Here is a 23,373-nt window from a genome sequence, read left to right as displayed (position 1 = left end):
AAAGTTAAACCAACCCCAAACCCCAGAAGTGCCTGATCGTCATGATTTAATGATCTGAAGCTTGTGATTAAAGCTTGCACAACCTCTCCCTTCAAGCAAGCATTCGAGAAGAAAATACCAACAGGAGGGTGTCTGCAATGGCTGACACTCAATTGAATGGAATAAAGGATTAAACCAGGCTGCAGAGAAGAGAGAGAGAAAAAAGGCAGGGGGTTCAGAAGCCTGGGTGAGGCGGGAACTAAGGTGAATGAGGATGAGCAGGGGGAGAAAGACGCAGAACTCCAGGCAGGATCCAGAGTTGACAACGGTCTGAGGTCCAGAAACCAGGAAGGGGAGTAGGCTGGAGGGTTTATGAGGCAGGAAAACAGAGATGTGCTTTAATTTTTTACATTTCTAAAGAGAGTCTACTGTCAACTTTCACATGCAGTGAAGTGTAATAACAGCGGGCCCACACTCTGGTGTTAAGCTAAAAGTGGGGCACCTGTTGCGGTGACGAATGACCGCACCACCACAGGGCACTCACCGGCCGTTGTCGCGGCCCACACCCCACACGCGGATGCTCACGATGGGCTGCGAGTGGAGAACGGTGCGGTCCATGGGGTCCACCAGGCTGAGCATGTCGTTCTCCAGGATCAGGTACATATCCTTCCCCTGGGAGTCAATGAGAAAACATATCACCTTCCTCATGAAGTTATACATCCTCATGATGTTTGTGGCTATCTAGGGATGTCATTTCAATGAGCAAAAGAAGCCACCCCTTGGGTCTATAACTTGTTTTCCTATGAGAGAAACATCCTCTTCTGACTAAAATATTCATAAATCTTTCATAGTCCCCTCATACACCCAATTTCTCTTTCCAAGTCCTCTGAAATGTGTCCCTCAGTCTGCTTTTTAGCTGGCTCTTATTTTTAATTATTTACACTTCTGAATCTTTAAGAAAAAAGGCTAATGGTGGGTTCCCTGGAGAATCTGGTCTCGTACCAACTCCACGCCCGTCGTCCTCTCAGAAGCCCTCTCTCCCCATTCCTTCCTCTCGAGTCAGACCCGGCCAGGCATCCCCGTAACGGCCTTCATGGGCCCACAATGGTGTCCGTCTCTTCTCAGTTTTTACGCCATTTCCCATCTGTGTGATTTGGCTGCAGAAAGCAGGTACAGCTTTGTGACGTTTCTCGGTATGACAATCACTAACATTTATATGACTTTATCACATCTCACATATTACGCCACGTGCTTAAGGTACACTGGCTCAGGAACTCTCTAACTTGGCCTGAGAACTTGGTTTGTTACCATCTCCAATTAGCAGCAGGGGAAACCGAGGCTTAAAGGGTAAGTAACTCGCTCAAGGTCTGACAGGGAAGCTGTGATGCCTTCGGCTACAAGGGCGCTATCCTAATACCAACACGGGGAGGCCACCCCTCCATGTCCGTGGCATCGCTCTTCAGGGTTTCAAGTTTTGGTCTCCTGTCCTCCATCTGTATTGGCTCTTTGATGGTAGGAATGCTAAGCTCAACTTCATTCCCCTTGCAAACCTTCAGGCATCGTTTTATGAAATTAGCGAACATTTGTTGTACAACTGACAGACCGTGTCTCCTGAAGGTGCCAGTCAGCCCAGACGCTGTGGCATTGAAGCCACAGAGTTCCAGCTGGGCAGAACGATGAGGTGTGTCGATGCATCTTCAAATCTCAAAGCCGGACAGATGAAGCATTCTTTGGTCTCGTTTTGAGAATGACGCCCCCCCCCCCCAGTTTTTTTCTTTCTTCTTCTTCTCCCCAAAGCCCCCCAGCACATAGTTGTATATCCTAGTTGTGAGTGCCTCTGCTTGTGTTATGTGGGACGCCACCTCAGCATGGTCTGATGAGCGGTACCATGTCCGCGCCCAGGATCTGAACCGCTGAAACCCCGGGCCGCCAAAGCGGAGCATGTGAACTTGAGAACAATGTTTTAGTTTCCCATCCAAGGTTCTCAGAGTGAACACACGCTCTGCTGTTTAGGGGCAGAAACGGGTATCTCGGGCCTCTGCCAGCCACTGTTTCAGATGAGAGTCTACAGTTGAGATCCAGGAGGACCTGAAACCTTCCCAAAGGGCAGGAAAGCCATTTCCAGATGAGAGCACTGGCAGAAAGCTCAACTTGGGCAGACCTGCAGCTGCGCAGACTCCGCAGAGCCTGGAGCAACAGGCTGCAGGCCGCCTCGGACCCACGTCGCCCCCATCGTCTTTGTCGGGGAATTGCAGCTCATGCTGCTCGATGTAGGGCAGGGCCAGTGCGCGGACACTCCAAGGTCACAGCTGTATCCAGACCCTGGGCAAAAAGCCAACTCTTAATTACCCAGTTTGTAGATTAATCATGACTGAGGTGCAGGTCCTGGAAAGATTCAGTTTCCCAGCACCTCACAGAGGGGGGTAACTGGCCAGTAACTAAGCAACAGTTGGCAGAGCCGGGGAGAGGAGCCAAGCTACAGAGGTGGGCCGCAGTCCCCCACCCAACCCTTTCACTAGAGGCGGGGCTCCTTCCCTCCAGCCTTTAGCTGAGGGCTGTCACGCAGTGGTGCTCAGGAGCCACATGATCAGAGAGCCCCGGAAAGCTGCAAACCAGAGGGTGGAGCAGGTCCCAGGTCCCCCAGGGGCCTTCCAGGTGGTTTGCTCTGGGATAACTGAGAGCTGTCTGGGGGTTCTGGTGCCTTCTTCTCCTCCTCTCTCTATCCCTTCCTAGCAGGAATTGAGCATTGACTGCAGCCTAAAAGAGATCTTCAGCCAGACCCACTGGTGAGTGGCCCCCAGTACAACTGCCACCTGGTAACTCCCACTCTCTTCTGTGTGGCTGCTTCGTGGCAAACACCTTGCAGGTACTAACAGACTCTGAAAGGCTTTGTTTTCGCCGACATCATCACCTGATATGTTAAACAGGCTTTGTAGGATGTGACCCATAGCGAGGTCAAGTCTGCGCTCCTCAAGTCTGCGCTCCTCGAGCTGGGCGTTGCATTTCCTTTGGGTTGATTCAGTTTAGAAACCACAACTGGTCCCCTCAATGCAAAAGAGGCCAAGTTCATCAACTAACTCTGCTGACAATCCTTGCATATTCGACAGAACCAGTGACAACTTCCAGCCAGTAATCTAAAATGAGAAGGGCTAGGTGAGTGTGGAGTGTCCCCGAATGAAAACACCTCGTGGCTTCTCTTGAGTTCATCTGGCACACTCACGTCTTCCCACATAGACCCCTTCAGTTTTCTCATCAGCACACAGCAGCTTCTGGTTGACCAGTGTAAAGTCCTGCTAATTGGTTTTTGTTACCAAAACAGCCAGTGCTTATGCAGATGTCATCTAAAGATGAAACACTCATCTGAAAGTCATGATTTTATTTCCAGTCAGCCATTCAACAAACATTTAAGGAGTTGTGCTGTGTGTGGCGAGGCATGGCAAAAAGTCACAGCTCATAACCCTAAGCGCTGAGCTGTACTTTATACACAACGAACTAGAAACACTGCCTGATGAATTTATTGTTTCAGAAGGAGAGGAAAGAACTGAGAAAAATAAGAACGGCCTAGGTGGGTTGGGGGGGAAGGCACGGCAGATTTTCAGGCATGGCTGCCTCCCACATCCCTATACAGAGTGCTCTCTCCTGCTGGAATCCTGCCAATTGGAGATTCCTTTAGAATCTTACTAAGCTCCTATAAAATGGCAAATATCTGGTGGGATTCATCAGTCTGTCACATGTTAGTATAAATTATGCCAACCTTCCTTCTAAATCCTAGCTGAGATTTGTTCCTTTGACAGAATAGCATTTTGACTGAAGGCAGGTGGATAATTTGGTGGGAAAGAGAGGCTTGGGTATTTGGGTGGGAAGTGGGAGGTATTGCAGTGAAAGGATGGTAAAGGCAAATACCACAAAAGCATCCTTTTCTTGGACAGGAGAACCTTCTTTCGCCTCTTCCCCCGCGTCCAGGATCTAAAAGTCTGCTTGGCAATGCAACTCAGCCCCATTCCACAGACAGACTCCACCAAGGAATGCTTCCTCCCATGATGGCAGTGCTGCTAGGCTAAAATGTGACTGGAGCTCCAAACGGCCCAACCCAAAAGCAGACTTCCGCTACCAATGCTCTGTTAACTGGGGGTGGAGCGTGGGGGCAGACTCACGCAGCCACCGCCGTTCCAGGACGCTCCCCAGGCTTGTTCTACGGTCTCAGAGCACGGCAGGAATACGGCTTTTCTTGTTTCATAGGACTGTTATACAAATTTGGCAGTTTTACTTATTACTTTCCCTTCTGAAATCATCTCAACTAAATTCAAAACAAATTTACTTCGATCAGAGTGAGAAAGTATACGTAACGATTCCAAAACTCAGGTATAATGTCAATTTTCAGATTATAAGTGAAGAATGTGTTAAAAAGGATAATGTGTCAACTTTTAGAGCAGGGGCATCAAAATTTTTCTGTGTATGTGGGGGTCACACATTCCCCTTTGAGAAGATACTTTGAGAGAAGCGTGGGTCTTCTTCCTGGGAAACTGCTCTTAGATATGGGCACATCCAATTTTAGGGGGTTTCTGGGCCCTAAAGTCCATCCATGAATCCCTGGAGGATACCAGGTTAGACCTTGTCACTTAGACATTGAGAGATGGTCTCTCCCAGGGCCTCGGTCCTCACTGGGACCTGGCAGTGCTCAGAGACACATCACCGTGCCTACACTACCTGGCTTCACGGGAAGAAGCAACTGCTAAATACCTTCCATGCCTTCCCCATCGCGTCTCCCGGAGGTCTGGGATTTCAGGAACCAAAGCAAAACCTAAATAAGCCTGCCGTTACTTATTTCCACCTGTTACTTACCTCTCCCCAAATGCCGACCGTATCTCGGATGTCATTTTTGCAGTAGGAAAGCTGCCGGATGCAGTTGTTGACCGCAACACTACTTTTACCAGGGGCGAGGTCCTCCTCTGCCATCTCCACCCAGCCCAGAGAGCGCACAGCAAAACACTAGAAGACAGAGGCAGAGAGCAGGAAATTACTCACTGGTCACAGGTCAATCTCTATCAGATTACCCTAAAATCCTCTGCAAGGTATGCTTAATGTATCTTTAATTGCTACATAATGTTCAATCATCTAACCCACCATTATTGGAAGTTAAATTGTAACTACATTTTGCTATTAAAAAAAAGTAGTGATAAGGGGCTGGCTCTGTGGCCGAGTGGTTAAGTTAGCATGCTCCACTTCAGTAGCCCAGGGTTTCACCAGTTCGGATCCCGGGCGTGGACACGGCACTGCTCGTCAGGCCACGCTGAGGCAGCGTCCCACATAGCACAACTAGAAGGATCTGCAACTAGAATATACAACTATGTACCAGGGGGCTTTGGAGAGAAGAAGAAAGAAAAAAGAACATAGTGATAAATATCTTCTTGCCTAACTTTGTGTGTGTGTTCAGATCTTTTTCTTAGAATAGATTACTAGAAGTAGAATTATGGGGCTGTTGGGTATAAAAATTCCTAAGCTCCTTTATTTATTATAAGGCAGATTTTTTTTTATAGTAAGAAACACAACCCCCATAAGGTCTGTTACTCATTGAGCACCTAGAAAAAGACAATAGGAAACAGAATGAATTAAATACATGTTAGGTACTTGTTTCTAATAACAATAAAGCAAAATGTATTCTCTAATACCCAGAAATGAAGGAAAATGGGATAAAGTGTGCTTTCATGCTTTCACAACAATAGGTCTCAGGTCCGATAGCATCTACCTCAAAAAGCCTGCAGAACCATGGCCTTGTGAGATAACTTAAAGCACAAATTCCATTTCTGCTTTTATCATTTAGAGATATTTTGAGATCATGCTCCTTGTCTTCCTTTTCAAAGTTCAGATATTCAAGGGGCTGGCCCCGTGGCCGAGTGGTTAAGTTCACGCGCTCCGCTGCAGGCGGCCCAGTGTTTCGTTGGTTCGAATCCTGGGCGTGGACATGGCACTGCTTGTCAAACCACGCTGAAGTGGCGTCCCACATGCCACAACTAGAAGGACCCACAATGAAGAATATACAACTATGTACTGGGGGGCTTTGGTGAGAAAAAGGAAAAAATAAAATCTTTAAAAAAAAAAAGTTCAGATATTCAATTTTTTAAAAAATATAATGAGTACTATATGTGTATTGTAACAAGTAAAAAATCCAAAGATGTACAAAGAAAGAAATTCATGGGACACGTGAGGGCAATTCGGCTACAGCATCCACCTTGCTGGTCATCGCCAGGGTCGCAGACGGCCGCAACTGAGGTCCCTCAGCCCACCCTGCAGCCCGGGTCCATCACCCCTCTCTGTGGCCCGGGGTCCCCCTCAACCTGCACAGCAGGTTGAGACCACTTTCCCAGGACAGGAGGACAACAGGCTGGCGCCCAAAGAGTGTCTTACAAAGTTTCCAAAGGTAAACTTCCCAATAAAATGAAAAAATGCAGCCAACTATCCCACAGTGAGCACATTCAGCTAGTTCAACTTTCCCCTCCTCAGCCCCCAGGCCCAGACTGGATGCCTCCTTCCTGAGTGGCTAATTATACTTTCTCAGGGGAAAAACCACCAAAATACCAAAGACAATCTATTTAGGTGAAAGGATGCGGATGCTCACGTCCTAGAGGGAAGTACTGTGACCACCTGGAGCGGGACAGCTGCCGTGTGTGACGGTGCAGACGGTGCCTTTTACAGACAAACCAAAAAAAGAAGGTCATCCCTGAGACAAGCGCAGAGTTACTCAGGACCCTGCGTCCTGGGGAGAGGTTCTGGGAGATGCCCTCAGTGTGCATCTGCTGCAGTGAAACTGCTCCAAGGAGAAGAGGATGCCCACGGGCACAGGGGCCGGCTTGTGAGCACCTGAGGGCCGGCCTCTAGGCAGCAGCTGGGACGTTTCTTAGCTGGTCTGCCTGGCCCTTCTGCAGCTCTGCTTCCTCAGCCCCAGAGCAGACCGAGATTGTCGAGGTGGACACGTCAGGTATGTCACAGGTGCACACCACAGCACATGTTCCCCGTTTTAATAAGACCCGCAACTTCCCGGGTCTCTGCCCTCATGAGCACCCCTTTTCCACTTCCTCCAAGGAGTAGCTCACTCACCTCCCTCCCTCATCGCTTCCCATCATGGTCCTTAGTCAGTAGAATGACAATGCCACCACCCACCGCTGGCCTGCCATTTTGATGCTGTTATCTACCATCTCCAGCAGCCCCCTCCTGCCTCGAAAAGAAACAGAAACTCTCTTGATTTGGAGAACGTTTATACAACCCCAACCTACCTAAATAGCAGGAAATAAGCACAGCATGGTTGTATCATTCAATATAGCAAACGAGGCATTGTTCGAATGTCAAAGGTATTAACTCATTCACTCCCTACCTCAAGCCTTTGAGGTTGAAACAAAGTTACTGTACCCATTTTACAGATGAGGAAAGTGAGCGAAGCACAAGGCTAGTAAGCACTCAGGATTCAAACCCAGACAGTCTGACTTCTGGGCTCCCACTCTTAAACACTGCTATATGACTGAGGTTTTACTGGCAGGACAGTGTCAGATGGGGCCAGGCATAAAGAAGGCTCAAGAACACAGTAGGCGACGTCAATAACTTTGAGTATATATGGCTCAAGAGTACGTATGGCCTGGATTCGAATCTGAGCTCTGACTTACCAGCACTGTGATCTTGGGCAAGCAATTTACAAAGTCTCAACTTTGTTTTTTCATTTGTGAAAATGGGAATAACAACAATAGTTACCTCAGAGGAGAAAACAATATAATACAGGTAAAGAGCCCAGCACATAGAAAACAATCAATGAGCATTTGTTGAATGAAAGAGAAAATGAACACAGTGCCACATAAATATTAAGTGGAATCATCAAAGGGGGAAAATGAAAGGAGCAGAAGATTTGTAATTAGTGTGAGCACATGTTCCAATTGTCCCCAGGATAGCTCTGGTTTGTTCGTTGTTCTGGCAAAATTATTAAGAGCAACTCTTTTTACTCTCAAAAGTGTTCTGGTTTGGATAATAAATTATCATAGTCGCTGTAGTCAAAATTCCAGTGTATTCAGCCTCTAGCATGGAAATTGAAGCTTGGATCAAGGATAGTGAGATACGTCCAAGTGGAAATGGGGTTCAAGATCAACAGAAGCTGCTAATGGTAGAGCATCTTGGTGAGGCTGGTGGGTGTGAACCTAAGACAACAGTATTAGTATGGGATGCATGGTCATATGCCCTTGAAACTAGAAGCCATGAACACATTTTCCCACTTCCTCTAGTTGCCTACTGCCAAATCCTATAATCTGTGAATACTCAAAAGAATTTATTAACAACAAGGAAGGTAAAAAAGAATACTGGCTGCTTTTTGTCCCTTGATTCCAAGAATGCATGGATTTCAAACTCAACAAGCTCACTAAAAATCAAGGGCATCTTTTTTGACTGAGAAATGGGAATCTCTCAACCCCACAACAGTACATTAAAGTATAGTCGTCCCTCCTGTCGAACAGGGATTGGGTCCAGGACCCCCGCAGATACCAAAATCCATGATGCTCAAGTCCCTTTTATAAAATGGGTAGTATATGCATATAACCTACGCACATCCTCCTGTATACTTTAAATCATCTCTACTTGTAATACCTAATGCAATGTAAATTATAGGTAAATAGTTGTTATACTGTGTTATTTAGGGAACAATGACAAGAAAAAAAGCCTGTAGACGTTCAGTACAGATGTGACCATCATAGTCCTTTGGATTCAAGGCTGATTGAATCCAGAGATGCAGAGTCTGTGGATACAGAGGGCCCACTGTATACTGTTTTGTCCTGCTGATAAAAAGAAAGCAGGACCTCTGACTACATTATTACAATGAACGTAAGCAATTTTTCTTGTGCAGTCCTGCTGTTGTTGTAATTTAGTTTCTGATCTGAAAACCTTCACCACCAGTCTACGTGGCCAAAGTGAGAGGTAACAGGTGCACGGGGAATAACTGAGTGTATGGGGAATAACCCAGCTCTATCAGGCGGCGAGTTCGGCCTCCCCCCAAAGAACCAAGAGGCAAAGAGCAACCTGCACTGTTTGGTGCTGCCCCCGTGTGGCCAGGAAGGCTTATAACCACCACCACTTTTCCTTAATCTCAGGAAAAAACGATGCTTAATGTAGTCAGCTCTGGGAATAAACATTTGTTTCAGAGTATGGGGAGAGCTCACAATATTCAATCAAAATATTTAATAGGGGCTGGCCCGGTGGTGCAGCGGTTAAGTGCACACGTTCCGCTTCTTGGTGGCTTGGGGTTCACCGGTTCGGATCCCAGGTGTGGACATGGCACTGCTTGGCAAAAGCCATGCTGTGGTAGGCGTCCCACGTGTAAAGTAGAGGAAGATGGGCATGGATGTTAGATCAGGACCAGTCTTCCTCAGCAAAAAACAGGATTGGCAGTAGTTAGCTCAGGGCTAATCCTCCTCAAAAAAAACTTCAATAAAAAATTAATCAATCTGACTTTTAAAGTACTTTCTCAATTTTTGGAAAAAGAAAACCCAACTTGCACTTTAACTGATGTTCATACTTTAACAGCTTTTTAGCAAGAGGGCAAAAATGAGTAAGGATTCAGAGTATGAACTGTCACCAGATGGATCTGGATTCAAGTTGCAACTTTGCTACTTAACAGCTGGTGACTTTGGGGAAGTCACTTCAGGTCTCTAAGAGTCTCAGTTTCTTCATCTGTAAAATGGGAATAATAACTACCTAAGCTTTATAGCTGTGAGGACTAAATGAGAGGATGCAGGCAAAGTGCTTAGCATAGCGCCTGGCGTATAGTAAAAACCCAATAAGTGTTTACTAGATGACTGATAAATTTTAACTCTTTTCTATGTGTGGATCTCAAAGATTTCTCTGGTCTAACAGATTTCAGCCAAAGCTAACATGTGAAGGAGATGTGTGGATCATACTACATGTGAATGCACCACCTGGAAGGCTTTGTTAAAACACAGAAAACTAGACCCCATCCCCAGAGTCTCTCATTCAGTCCGTCTGGGTAGGACCCATGAATCTGCATTTCCGACAAGCTCCCAGGGGATGCTGCCGTTGCTGGTCTGGGGACCACACTTTGAGAACCACTGCTGTAGACAGATGGTCCCACAGTCATGCTTTCCTCAGACTGGTCCTGAAAGTGAACTCTGGGTTGAAATACCAGGACTGCCACTTACTATTTGGGCAAGTTAGTTCACCTCTCAGAGCCTCAGCTTCCTCATCTGTAAAATGTGGATACTAAAAACAGCTGTCTCACAACAGCCTGCCACATGTTGGGAGGATCAACTGGATAGAGTTTGCTGCTCCTGTTGCTGTTGTTGGTTATCACGGGCACTGAAGGGGATGGGGTCACAGCCGCCTTAGAAGGGACACAGCTCTCGGCCTGAGGCCTCCTTCTCTCCCACCTGTTCTCTCTTCCCCCCACACTGGAATCAAGTTGTCATATCTAGGTTGGAAACACACATCCTGCTCCAACCTCTCTTTCTGTGAGTCCTGTATTAACAGAGACAGACGTCCCAATCATGCGTAGAGGGACGGAACAGGGCAAAGCCTCGGGTTCTGTGGCCAGATGGTGCTGGGTTCAAATTCTGATACTCACATCAGTGGTGCTCAGCCACCACGAATCTAAGTTTACTCAGTTAAAAAATGATACAACTACTAGGCTCCCAGAGCTTCCAGGAGATCCAGAGGAAAGGAGGAAGGGAAAGCAGCGGGCACGTCGTAGGCCCTCGGCAAATGTTCACTTTCTTCTCTTCTCTCTGGCTCCAGGAGACTCTCTTTTCATTCTTTGTTTTCCCACAGGCCCTCCACTTTTCCTCCCCCTGAGCTTTCAGGAGGGCGAGAAAGATGAGAGCATGCTGGCAGAAAACTGGGGGTCCTCGTCCCCGCACCATAAGGTAGGACAAGGATGGGACACGGGGAGATCAGATGAGGGAAGTGGAGTTACTAGAGAGCGGGGCATAAGCCTCGCCCCCATCCAGAGATGGGCCCGCCTCAGTGCACAGCAGCAAAGATGGGGCTTAAATGAGTTACTGTCCACGAAGCTGCACCTTCAATGCCCAGAACACAGTGGGTGCTCTATAACCACTGAGGGATAATGACAAAAAGGTAAACGATCCTTGAATCCACAGCAACACTAAATTAAAGATATTAAAAAACTAAAAAAGGGACCGGCCCTGTGGTATAGTGGTTAAGTTTGGCACACTCTGCTCCAGCGGCCCGGGTTTGCAGGCTTGGATTCTGGGTGTGGACTTATACCAGTCATCAGCCATTCTGTAGTGGCGTCCCATATATAAAGTAGAGGAAGACTGGCACAGATGTTAGCTCAGGGATAATCTTCCTCAGCAAAAAGAAAAGAAAAGAAAAGAAAAAAGTCCAATGTTTAAAAAAATAGTGTCAAAATAAAGTTTAACAAAAACAACAACAAAAAGTTCATAGAGATAAGTTACAATTTGGTCTAGTGTTACAAGTGTAATCCTAATTAACACTCATTTATAGGAATTACTTACCATTTCAGCCTAATTACCCTGCAGCACAATAACAACTGTGCATTCAAGTCAATAAACATTTATTAGGTGCCTATGAGTTCCTGGAGACATCGAGAAATGGGTCAGACACAGCTCCACTCTTGAGAACTTGTAACGGAGCAGATGTGAAGTGGGAATCTGCAGCACGGCAACATGAAATAACAGGACACAGAGGCACCGTGCATGGCGGTTGCTCATGGAAGGAGGAGTATTTAACTCAGAGAGAGTATGGACAGCTTCCTGAAGGATGTGCTGCCGAGCTGAGCCTTGTAGGATGGATGGGTTCATACATTTAACAAATATCTACTGAATCCTACTATATGCCAGGCACTGGAGATACGTCAATGAACCAAACAGACCAAACGCTCTGCTCTGAGTAGTATTTCAAAAAACTGGAAAGGCATATTCATTTGGCTGTGACACCAAAGGTCACACAGCTCCATTGACAGGAACCAAGATGCATAAAGTACAATGGTGTGCTGGGGAGAGGAAGTGAGCATAGTGTCTTAGGACCCAGGTCTTCAAGTCACTGACCTGGGATCAAATTCCAGGTTGGCCACTTATTAGCCATGTGATCCAGGCCAAGTTACTTAATCTTGGTGAGCCTCAGTCTCCTCACCTGCTACAGTGAGGATAATGGTACAGACCTCCCAGGTACTGGCATGATTAAATACGAGGGTTTATGCCAAGTACCTTTATAGGGCCTGGCCCAAAGGAGATGGTTGAGAAAAGCTGGCCACTGTTTTCCCAAGGTATCTGATCCCTGCCAAATGCACCAGGATTAGGGAAGGCTGCCAACAGCCAGCCAGTCAATCCTGTTTTGTTTCTCCAACTAGTGATCCCACGTCCCTAAGGATGCACCTTGGGTGGCTGGGGGCAGGGCGAGACACAGGGCCAGCCGAGGACCTGGGAGATCCATGAATGGGCTTCAGGAAATTCTAAACCTCCTGAAAATATATGCCAATTGTGTGCAGGTTCACATATTATGGAAAGAAGGTCCAAAGCTTTCACGAGCTTTCCAAAGGCTCTGAGAATATGAAGTACTTTAAAAGAATTCCAAGGAGGTTGGCTACCAGAGTACTCACTCACCGAGACGTCAATTATGGTACATGCATTGAGGGTAGAAAAAGCTTTCTATTTGGCATCAGAGTTCTTTTTTGAGAAGAGAATCAGGAAAATAGTTAAATGATCCAGAATTTAGGGGAGAACAGAAGAAATGGGTATGAGAGGGTAAAAGGGGGAACACGAAGAGGCTGCACAACCTCTGGGAACACAACCTCTGAGGGCAGCACAACCTCTGGGGGAGCACAACCTCTGAAGGCAGGTGTGTCTGAATGACTTCTAAGGACGAGGGAAGTCCTATACCCAGTTTATAAAACCAGTGACTGTTTTTCATTCAACGTAAGCCCCCTCGATATTGCCCTTGATGCTCCAGCAAAAGGCTATGACAAAGAGATGGTGGACGTTTCAGGGGAGTTAAAGAGAAGGGTGTACCCGCCCCTTGGGAAGTGCTGGGCAGAGAAGAAGTAACAGGCAAAAGCCTCAGAGTGGAGATAGGAAGTCATTCCAAGACAAACATAAGCCCCAGGGAATGGGCAGAGCTGTGGGGAGGACGCACGGACTTCCAGAGGATTTGGGGCTGGGATTCGAGCCTGTCTCACCTGGATCCTAAGGAGTGGTGATCTGCCTGCTGTCTGAGTCACGCAGAACTGCTCTGTGGGGACCTTTTATACCCGTGTTCTTGGGGTCAGGTGGAAACAAAGCATGTATTCTTGCTACATGTGACTAGGAAGAAGGACCTTTTAATAATCATATAGCCCACACGTGATCAGTGATAGCATCCTTTTTTATTTCATATTGGTGGCCAGAATAACAGAGCCACTTAGGGTACGTTCGTTGCCTTTGAGATCCGGCATTCTGGGACATTCCCCTGAGAGTTAAGAACAGCTCTCTCCCTGTCACTTCCCAGTGACTGCCAGTACCAGACAGCACGGACTGATTTCTTCCCAGAGGCCAGTCTTCTGACCCGTCCAGATTTCACTGAGAAATAAAGCAGCCAGGACGCAAAGGGCTGTGACCTCAAACGACTTTCCCAGAGTCTGTTCTAAAAATGCATAGGCTTTTCAAGGTTCAAAATCTTCCCCTTGGACGTTGTCTCCATAACAGGGAAGTCTTCAGTAAATCGGTATTTGTGGTCATTACGTGTAGGAACATACGTCATTGTTGTGATGGACGCAATTTGAAATAAAATTAGACTTTATTTGCTATTGCTTTTCTTTGAAACAGTACAATGCTTTCCAAATCCAGCATCTCAGTGGGCTCTGCCGGAGAGGTGTCTGGGGACTCCGGAGTGGAGCGTGACCCAGTTCTCCATGCGGCTGAAGCAAGGAATCAGGCTGATTAATTTTTCAGCGTGGCAACGACCTCGGCAGCCAGGGGGACCCAGGAGCATTTCTAAACTGACCTCAATGACGGCTTCTGCTGTTCCTGCTGTTTCTCTTCAACTGTGGGCAACACAGTGAGCATTCGGGCAGAAAACAAGATGCTTGGCCCCTTGGGGCCCTGGGCCCACTAGTGCCATTTACTTAATTCTCTTCCCTTCCTATTTTTTAGAACAAGACAACCCTACTGGAAAAGTACACCCTATGCTAACATTCTATGCTGACGGGCTCTTCCACACAGAGGACAGTCATAATTACAGCTCACATCCACGGCATGCTCACAAGGTGCCAGGCACTAAGGACTGATCTATAATTGAAGCACTGTCTATGACATCCATCTCCTCGCCTATCTACTCGCCCCACTACCGGCTGGTCGGTTCACGGAGGCTGGTTCCCAGCTGGGTCACCTCTGTCTCTAGTAAATAATAGGCTCCATCCCTAGCAAATGCTCTGGAAACTTGCAAGGTCAGGGGGCAGGAATTCCCACCGTGTTTCCTATATTTGGGAAATGCCTCAGAGCATGCACAATTATAGGGACTCAAAGCTAAGTTATTTAGCACAAGAAGGGGTAGATGTTTCACAGTTAAGAAGCAGTGCTTTCAATCTTCCCTCACACGCCACGTGGAGCCATGCAGGTTTCCGAGGTTAAAGGCTTCAGTGATTTTAAATCCTTAAATGAAAATGGAAGGATTCTTTCAAAGCAGACGCGTCTTTATTTCTCCCTCTCAGTGTCTTTCCCGAGTCAGCCCCTGCCTGCAATGGCTGTTCCTCAACTGCTCCCTCTGCTGTATAGAAGGCGCTCGCTGACTCGCCACCACACACTGAGAAAAGCAATCACTCTGAGATTTACAGGAACCGAGGTTTGAACCATCGATGTGCTGGAGAGAATGCGCGAGGGTGGTCACACTGGAGTGGACCGAGACGTGGTTCTGCACGTACTTTAAATATTTAACTGTCGCTGGTGAGTCTTTGCTTCCCGAACACTCTAATTCAGGGGAAACAAACACTCCCCATCCTTTCTCCCTGAGAGGTCTCTCTGGGAAGGATGAGACAGTCCAACTGGGTGGGCAGTAGCCTGGGCTCCTTCCTGTCCCCTCAAGCGGCAGGAGGGAGGGGGGGGAGGAGGTGCACAAAGGCTGATGGTCGGAGGCCACAGTGGGGAGTGGGACAGTGCCACTGCCCAAGATTTAGGCTTTAATTTAAGATCCAGTTTGCGCAGCACTGAAATCATGACATCAATGTGTTTGGCTTTTCATTCAAGACACAAGATATGCACTTTTGTGTGGCAATGAACTCATGACGTCAATATGTATTCTCACTAGCTCTTAGGAGAGGGGATTTCAGAATTAGAATGAGGAGGGAGGGAATTTCCATTTATGGAGCTCCTATGTTAGAGGTGCTTTATTAGTTATCTGATTAATTCAGTTTAATTCTCACAACCAAGTCAAAGAGGTATTCCCCTTATTTTTGAGAAGAGAAAACAGACTCCTAAAGGAAGCCTGGCAAGTTAAAGGTTTCATAAAACATTCTGAAAAACCTGGCTTGGGGTTCTGTGGCAGTCATACTTAGTCCTAACATTTGTCAATGTGGTGGCAAGGAGGGGGTGGGAGTGGGGGAAGACTGAGGTGGCAGACAAGAGTGTCACACACACGCATTCATTAGGAGTGTCTGTACACATTACACGCTGAGTAGGATAAGCTCACTTGTCTTGTGTGTCTCTGTTACTCCTCACACAGAACATTCTGGTCACCAAATGTGGGGAGGCTTTTCCCCACACCAAGCAATTCTCTACAACACCTGCTGGTGTCCCTACAATTCAACTCAATTCTGACACTATCTGGAGATAGCATCAGATCCCACAGGTTAAGGGCTCAGTCCACAAGACTGTCCTCCCACTTCAGACGCCAATCACAAGGCCAGGCTGTCACCTGTGCTTCTGACAATGGGCTATATAGATCAGAGGTTCCCATGACCTCCTCTTTGGGTTCAATTAATTTTCTAGAGTGCCTCACAGAACCGGGGCAAACATTTTATTTACTAGATCACTGGTTTATTATAAAAGGCTGTAATTCAGGAACACCCAGACGGAAAAGGGCAAGCTATGTGGGGAGGAGGATGCAGCTTCTGGACACATTGCTCTCCCAGCACCTCCCCATGTCCACCAGCTCAGAAGCTCTCCGAACCACGTACTTTTTGGGATTTTTATGCAGGCTTTATCACACAGGCATGATGGGTCATTAACTCCATTTCTAGCCCCTCTCTCCTCTCTAGAGAATGGGGCTGAAAATTCCAAGCTTCTAATCACGGCTTGGTCATTCTGGTGACCAGTTTCCATCCAGGAGCCCACCAAGGATCAATCATTAGAACAAAAGACACTGCTACCACCCAGGAAATTCCAAGGGATTTAGGAACCCTGTGTTGGGAAACGAGGTCAAAGACCAAATATTAGAACAAAAGATGCTCCTATCAATTAGGAAACTATAAGGGTTTTAGGACTCCTATGCCAGGAACAGGGGACAGGTATGTATACGCCAGATACTTTCTTTTACATATTTAATCAACTTACTTAATCCATATGGCAACATAAGAGATAGATGTTATTACTATTCTTATTTTACAGATGAGGAAACTGAGGCACAGGGTGGTTTTTACGGACTGAACTGTGTCCCTTCAGAATTCATATGTTGATGTCCTAACCCCCAGCATGGCTGTTATCTGGAGACAGGGCCTTTAAAGTAAGGTTAAATGAGGTCATAAGGATCGGGGCCTAATCCAATAGGCCTAGAGTTCTTATAAGAAGAGAAAGAGACATCAGGGATGCGTGAACACAGAGAAAAGACCAAGTGAGGACACAGCAAGAAGATGGCCATCTGCAAGCCAAGGACAGAGGCCATGGAAGAAACCAAACCTATCAACACCTTGATGTTGCACTTCCAGCCTCCAGAACTGTGAGAAAAAAAATTCTGTCATTTAAGCCACCCAATCTGTGCTATTTTGTTACGGCAGCCTGAGCAGACTAATACAGTGGTGTATAAACTTAAGGGGACCAGCTAGCATATGGTGGAGCTGGCATTCAAACCAAGTTTATGTGCTGATAAACTCCTGTCACCAAGCCACACTGCCTCCTCGGAGCGGCAACGATGCTGGTATTCCTAAAGGAGAGAGAGAGAGGGCAGGCATACCTCATGCTACCCCTGGGGACCTCAGAGAGGACCTACAATCACTCGTGTGACATGCATGCACAACCCCTCCCCTCATCTTAGGTACTTCACAGCTAGGCCAGGCTGACACCAGAGGTCAGGGAGACCTGGTCCCATTCTAAAGAGGCCCAGAGAATTCAAGGCCAGAAGCACCCTGAGGAGAAGAAAATACTGCCTGGATATGGAATGAGTACCTCGAAGTCCCCTAGGTCTAGATTTCTTGCTCCAGGCTGGCCCTGAGACTTCTCAGAGGTATATCAGAGCCTCCACCCCAGGCACTAACTAGCCCTGAGGCGGCCTGGGTGCCCTCACACACTGTCCACCAGGGGGCGCCATCACCTGTCTTTCCTTCCTTCCATCCTTCCTTGGCTCTCTCCATGCCACCCTCCTCAACCCCCAACTCTTGGTAACAGATCACTGGAGGTAGATGTCCCCATGGAGGTGAAGGAAATACACCTGCAATCAAATGCCTGTTTCCTGTGCTCTTATCCCTACAGGCCATAGCACTGCGGTTCCCACTGTGTTCTGGGAAGGCTGAGGGTTCTTAAGTTCAGGGACAACCCGTGGGATGGGCCCAGGGGCAGCTCAGAGTGGGGCTGAGGCCTCTGGGCTTCCTCAGCCAGAGTCCTGCTCCGTCTCTTAAACGAAAGGCTTTCTGCCCTTAGGGAAAGTCCAGTGGTTCATGGCAATGACAAATCATTTACGATGCCTGCTCCACAGCGACTCCCATTAATCTGCTGAGTAGGGTAAATCCTCACCACACCATGAACAATTTATATATATTTAAAAGTAAAAACCTGAATGTCAACTTATTAACTTACAGAGAGAAATGTAAGTCTGACCGGATGCTCAGGTTCGCTAACAAGAGGATTCATTCTCTGGAGGAAATCCACTCCAGTTTTTAATAACCAGCCCAGCCCACTGCAGGCTGATGAGCAAAGAGGCAAGCAGAGGAGCCCGCTTCAACATCTTAATGGCCAGGACCCTGGGAGATTCATCGCTGGTGCCAGAGACAGACCTCCGGGTTGTGATTTAGTACATAAACAGATAATTGCATTAGTCATTTCCTGCCCAGGAACCAGGCTGGCATTATGAGGCCTATTTTTATCAATGGAAAAGTTGAGTGGAGGAGGGTTCAACCAAGAGCCTTGGCCCCATGTATCCAGAAGGTCACAGAACAAATTATGTGTCTGTGCACATTTAAACATAAACTTGCAGGTATATCGCATTAGACATCTTCACATGTAATCATGGTCACCTTTCTAGCAGTGACCATTTTTCGAGTCTTTACTCTGTGCTGAATCTAACGCTACACATGCTTTACAACATGTAGCCCACGTTCTCACAACCCTACAAGCAGGGTTTCTTATTTTATACATGAGAAACTGAGGTTTGGAGAGAACTTAGCGGAATTGCCCAAGATCACACAGTAAATAAGCAGCAGCTAGAATTTGACCTGAGGTTTAATCCTTAAGGTGGATTATTATCTTGATTTTACAGAAGAGGAAACCAGCTCGGTGAAGGTCAGCAAAGTGACACAGCTGAGGACCAGATGGATCCTAGGCCTAGTCTTGATCCAACTATTCTTTATTCTACGTTAGTTGTTCTATAACCAGGAATACTCAATCCCAAGAAGTCCTTGAGATCAGGCCTGTGCTGTGGACCTCTAAACGCCCACCACCCAAAAGAGGGCCCGGCACATGCTACATGCTCAATATTTGTCAAAAGAAGACTGACTGAGGTGCTATGGCAAGAGTGGACCAGATCGGGGTGGGAATCCTGGACCACTGCTCTCTGGCTGTGCCCACGGCAGGTTAATCATCCTCAGTCCCTGCATCCTTGCAGGGAGAACCCCGCCCTTGCAGAGAGCCTGGTATAGCCATTTTTACTACAGAAAAATATATGTAGCCTAGACTTTGAAGCCAGAGTACCAGGTGTGAATCCCTGCTGCCCACTTAATTCCTGAGTGACGCAGGGCAAGTTACTGATCTGCCCTGTGCCTCAGCTTTCTAATCTGTAAAATGGAGACAATGGTAGTACTTACATCCTAAGGAACACTGGGAGCAATAAATGGTATCGTACATCTAATGTGCTCAGAAATGGTACATGGTAAGCATTCAGTGTGTTAGCTGCTATTATGATTAGCTCTAAATTATCAACAAATCCTGATCAAGGCCATGCCTAGTGATAGAAAAGTTATATAAAAATATCCATTTAGACGGTAATGAGGGCTAGGGTCAGGGGCTATCATGTGCCTCCAAATATCTCCGCTGTAAGACGGGAGGGCCAGTCCTTCCAGAGGGCTAATCCCTGCCCAGTGCCCAATCCAATCTTGATGAGGCTTATCCAGAGCTCCATCTTCACTAGCTGCTGGGGCCTTGACAGAGGCCTGCAGATTGGAGCCTTCAAGGATCCTGGGACACCTGGACCAAGGAATGACCTGAGTGCGTGCTGTGTTTGCAGTCCTTCTATCTCAGCTTCTAGTTGGTTCCTGATCGACACCCTGGGCACTAAGCGGAACCCAGTCCTGTCCTGGAGCTGAGCCACCAAGCGGACGTTTGTGCTGATGTCCTCTCTAGGTGCCAGAGGGATCTAGACAACTCATTGTCATGATGTCCCACTGTCCCGACCCTGACTCTGAGCTTCAGACCACAAAGATGTTCATGCTACAAGGACCCACTCATTAGTTGGGATCCTCCAGACACGGCACAGGCCCACTGAGCCTTTGGAGAGTATGATCTGGACCGTTCCTGCACTTATCCAAGCACTAAGAAACAAGTAAACAACTCAATACTTTGTTTAACTGTTCAAAAATTCAAAAGCTTCCGCAAAAGACTATTTCTTCTATGATGTGAAATGGTGGCTCTCTTATGAAGTGGGGGAGGGTGGAAACACAACAGGGACTTCTAAAGCCTGACACCTGGCATGTCCAACTAGGACACCTGTCAAACTCCCCTAACCAAACTCCCAATCATGAATGCCCCGCACCCCCACCCCCCAATGGCCCCAACTCACTGCAGCCCAAGGCCCAGGACAGCTCAGAGTTACCACGAAGCATCTCCAAGAATCATGATCTCACAGTAACCACAGAAACTTCTCCTGGTAGCACAGTGAACGTGTTACAGAAAAGGGAACTTCTGCTGCTGGAGACACTCGAACGCCAACAAAAGCTGAATCTGTGGCAGCAAACATCACATTCACAGCCCACACTCTCAGAGCCTGAGTAAGAGCTGTGCAAGTCCAGGCCAAGAAGCTGGGATGGCGGGATCCGCTTCTGTTCCTGCACACACGCAGCAGATGTCTTCACTCCTGGGGAACCATTCCTACTCTCTGGAAGTGTGATGGTATTTTAGTTTCCCCTACGGGAGCCTTGGAAAAGACTGCATGGCAAGTTGTATGGTCCGCATGGCTGATTTACACTATAGATTGTATTTCTGCTGCTGTAAAGTTGAGAAATGTTATTTGCAGAGTAAGCCTAGAGTAAAACTGTAATGAATACCCAAGTTCTGCACATAAATTAGGCCATTTTATTTTGCTCGGGAAAGCAAGAGGGCCATGTGAGCTCGAGAGGAGATGCTGGTCCAAAGAAAGGAGCAGAGAGAGTCTGAAGTTAGGACACAGCCTGTACCCATCGGGCTGGGGGCTGGGGACCTGGGGAAGCAGAGAACAGTCAAAGCTGGGACACTGGCGAGAGGGGGAAGTTACATATCCAGTCTCAACTACTAACAAGTCTACTTGCAATCTGGAAAATGCAATACTCGAATAAACAGAATAGTATTCTTAACAACAGTTAGGCAAAAGCAGAGTCAGGAGGCAGTATCTGAGGCAGTTCAGAACTAATTTGACCCTCCACTCTAAAACGTGCCCAGCAGATGATTCCACTAAGAATGACGCCACTTGGGTCTTGAAGAAAGTCCTTCCTCTGAACAGCTCAAGCACCAATACAGTCAATCCTCATTATTGGTGGATTCCATATCTGCAAATTCAGCTACTTGCTAAAATTTATCTATAACCCCCAAACCAACACTCGAGCACTTTTCTGATCACTCTTCGACAGGTCAACAGTGGCAAAAATCTGAGATGCTTGATGTGAACGTTCCCAGCTGAGGTTGAACGAGGCAACTCTCTGCCTTCTTATTTCAGTTCTCATACTGTAAACAAGTGTCCTTTTCGGGATCTACTTAGCACCTCATTTTTTGCACTTTGGTGCTTTTTGTTGGGGATTTTGGTATTAAAAATGGCCCCCAAGCGAAGTGCTGAATTGCTGCCCGGTGTTCCTAAGGGCAAGAAGGCTGCCTCACAGCCTTATGGAGAAAACGTGTTAGAGAAGCTTCGTTCAGGCATGAGTTACCGTGCCGTTGGCTATGAGCTCAACGTTAATGAATCAACAACATATATTAAATACGGTGTCTTTAAACAGCAACACACATAAAATAAGGTGATGTATTGATAGCTTGATGAAAATGTTGTGGCCAGAGGCTTCCAGGAACCTGACCCTGTATTTCCCTTAGGAGCAGTGCTTCAGTATTTGCTAATTCAGTGTTGGCAGCACCTTATGGAACGTTATCGAGCCACCACAAACAACGAGAATCGACTGAATCTACCCTTCATCCCAGAGCAAGGATGGAGGAGCACGGCATAGTGGAGGCGGGCTTAATTCCCTGTAAGCTCTCAGGAGCTAGGTGTGGGAGGGTGTAGGTGGAACTAGGAACCCTGAAACCCTGGGATCTTGTCCTGGTCTGCTACCGGTGACCTTCAGGATGTCACCTGATTTGTCTGGGCCTCACTGTCCTCATTTAATAAATGAGAGAGAAGAAGAGGGGGGTTGAAAAAGGAGAAGGGTTAGGGCTAAAAGATCTCTCAGGACATCTCCAACTGTGAAATGCCTCCAGCACATTTGATCCTATCCTGTCCCCAGTGATCACTCACGCTGCTCCAGCCACATCTTTCTTCCTCCAGGCACGCACTCACCTTGGGCTTCCCAGTCTGGTTCCCTCCCTCACATCTTCCTCAGTGTCACCTGCTCAGGAGGCCTTCCCTGACTATTAAAAACTGCAGCCCCTCCCAGCACTATCTAGCTCTCTTCCCTACTTTATTTTTCTCCACAGCAAGGACTTTCATCCAATGTACTTATAAAACTGCATTCCTGTGATTTGCCGCCTCTCCCCCCCCCCCCCCCCCCCCCCCCCCCCCCCCCCCCGCACTGGAATGTAAATTACACGAAGGCAGGGACTTGTTCTGCAGCATCCCTGCCCCTAATCACAGACGCTGAGTGCTGAAAGGGTTAAATGAGTTCCCGCGTGTAAAGCAGGCTTTGAGCAGTACCTGGAGCCTGGTAAAAGTCAGCCATAATTACTATCATCATTGTGATGGACTGTATTTTTTATTGTTGGTTTATAAGAAAGGTTTCATTGCACTACACACCTAGAAATGAAAAATCTGCAACTTTTTGCAAAGTATCTGAGACGAACTCGGTGAGCTCATAAAGTACGAAGACCTACAAAGACCACAACTAAAAGCACTGCTGTTACCAGCCCTAAAGAAAGCATTTATGAGGGTCCAGTCCTGGAAGCTGACTCCCAGAAGTCCACATGGTACTCACATGGGAAGAGCATTTAACTACAGCACAGAAACCCGGAACATGAGGCTCTGGGGACCCCAGAACCCAAGTATTTCATTTCACAAATGAGTAAACCTAAGTCCCGAGAGCATTCCCCAGAGCTCACAAGAATGAGTGTCTGTCTTGCGTGGACCGGGGCGGGTGCGGATGGCTGTCTCTAAAGGGTCCCCTTAGGAACCACCACTGACTGAAATGGTCCCTGACCAGCTGGAACTGACTGTGGAATGCAAAGATGAATTGAATATGAAGAGACGCTCTTCCAAGATTTTATGGCAATTCAAGAAGAAATAAACATTTTTAGTAGTTGTTTTAAAGAACTTGCTTTAAATTAGGTATATTGGATTCTTAGGGTAAGAATGTATGTACACAGAGCTGAGACACTACAAAGAAGGATATTTTCAGCAACAGACTAGAATAAAGGCTAAACCTCTACTCCCTGAGATGACAAAGTATCTGAGGAACAGATATATCCCAGACTTCATCTGAAGACAGACCGAAGAGACCCCTGGTGGCTTCTCCTCACAAGCAGGAGCAAAGCAAGTGCTGCCACTGGTCAGCCTGTTGTAGAAATACACGTCGTGTTCCTAAGGAAGCAAATT

At 47.2% G+C, this 23,373-nt stretch overlaps 1 protein-coding gene across 7 annotated transcripts in view; it reads right to left on the bottom strand.

The window, feature by feature from the left end:
- LOC124237137 (amyloid beta precursor protein binding family B member 2) overlaps positions 1 to 23,373 on the bottom strand; it is a 368,014-nt gene that overhangs the window by 72,428 nt on the left and 272,213 nt on the right. For all 7 annotated transcript variants that reach the window (XM_046656484.1, XM_046656486.1, XM_046656479.1 and 4 more), the window contains 2 exons: positions 4,822 to 4,968; positions 524 to 651 (listed from right to left, as the gene is read on the bottom strand). In XM_046656484.1, coding sequence (XP_046512440.1) covers positions 524 to 651; positions 4,822 to 4,968 — 275 coding nt within the window. The remainder of the gene's footprint in view (positions 1 to 523; positions 652 to 4,821; positions 4,969 to 23,373) is intronic.

This window comes from Equus quagga, chromosome 3 (assembly GCF_021613505.1).
Source record: "Equus quagga isolate Etosha38 chromosome 3, UCLA_HA_Equagga_1.0, whole genome shotgun sequence".
Taxonomy (NCBI): Eukaryota; Metazoa; Chordata; class Mammalia; order Perissodactyla; family Equidae; genus Equus; species Equus quagga.
This window is presented reverse-complemented; position numbering and strand designations above follow the sequence as displayed.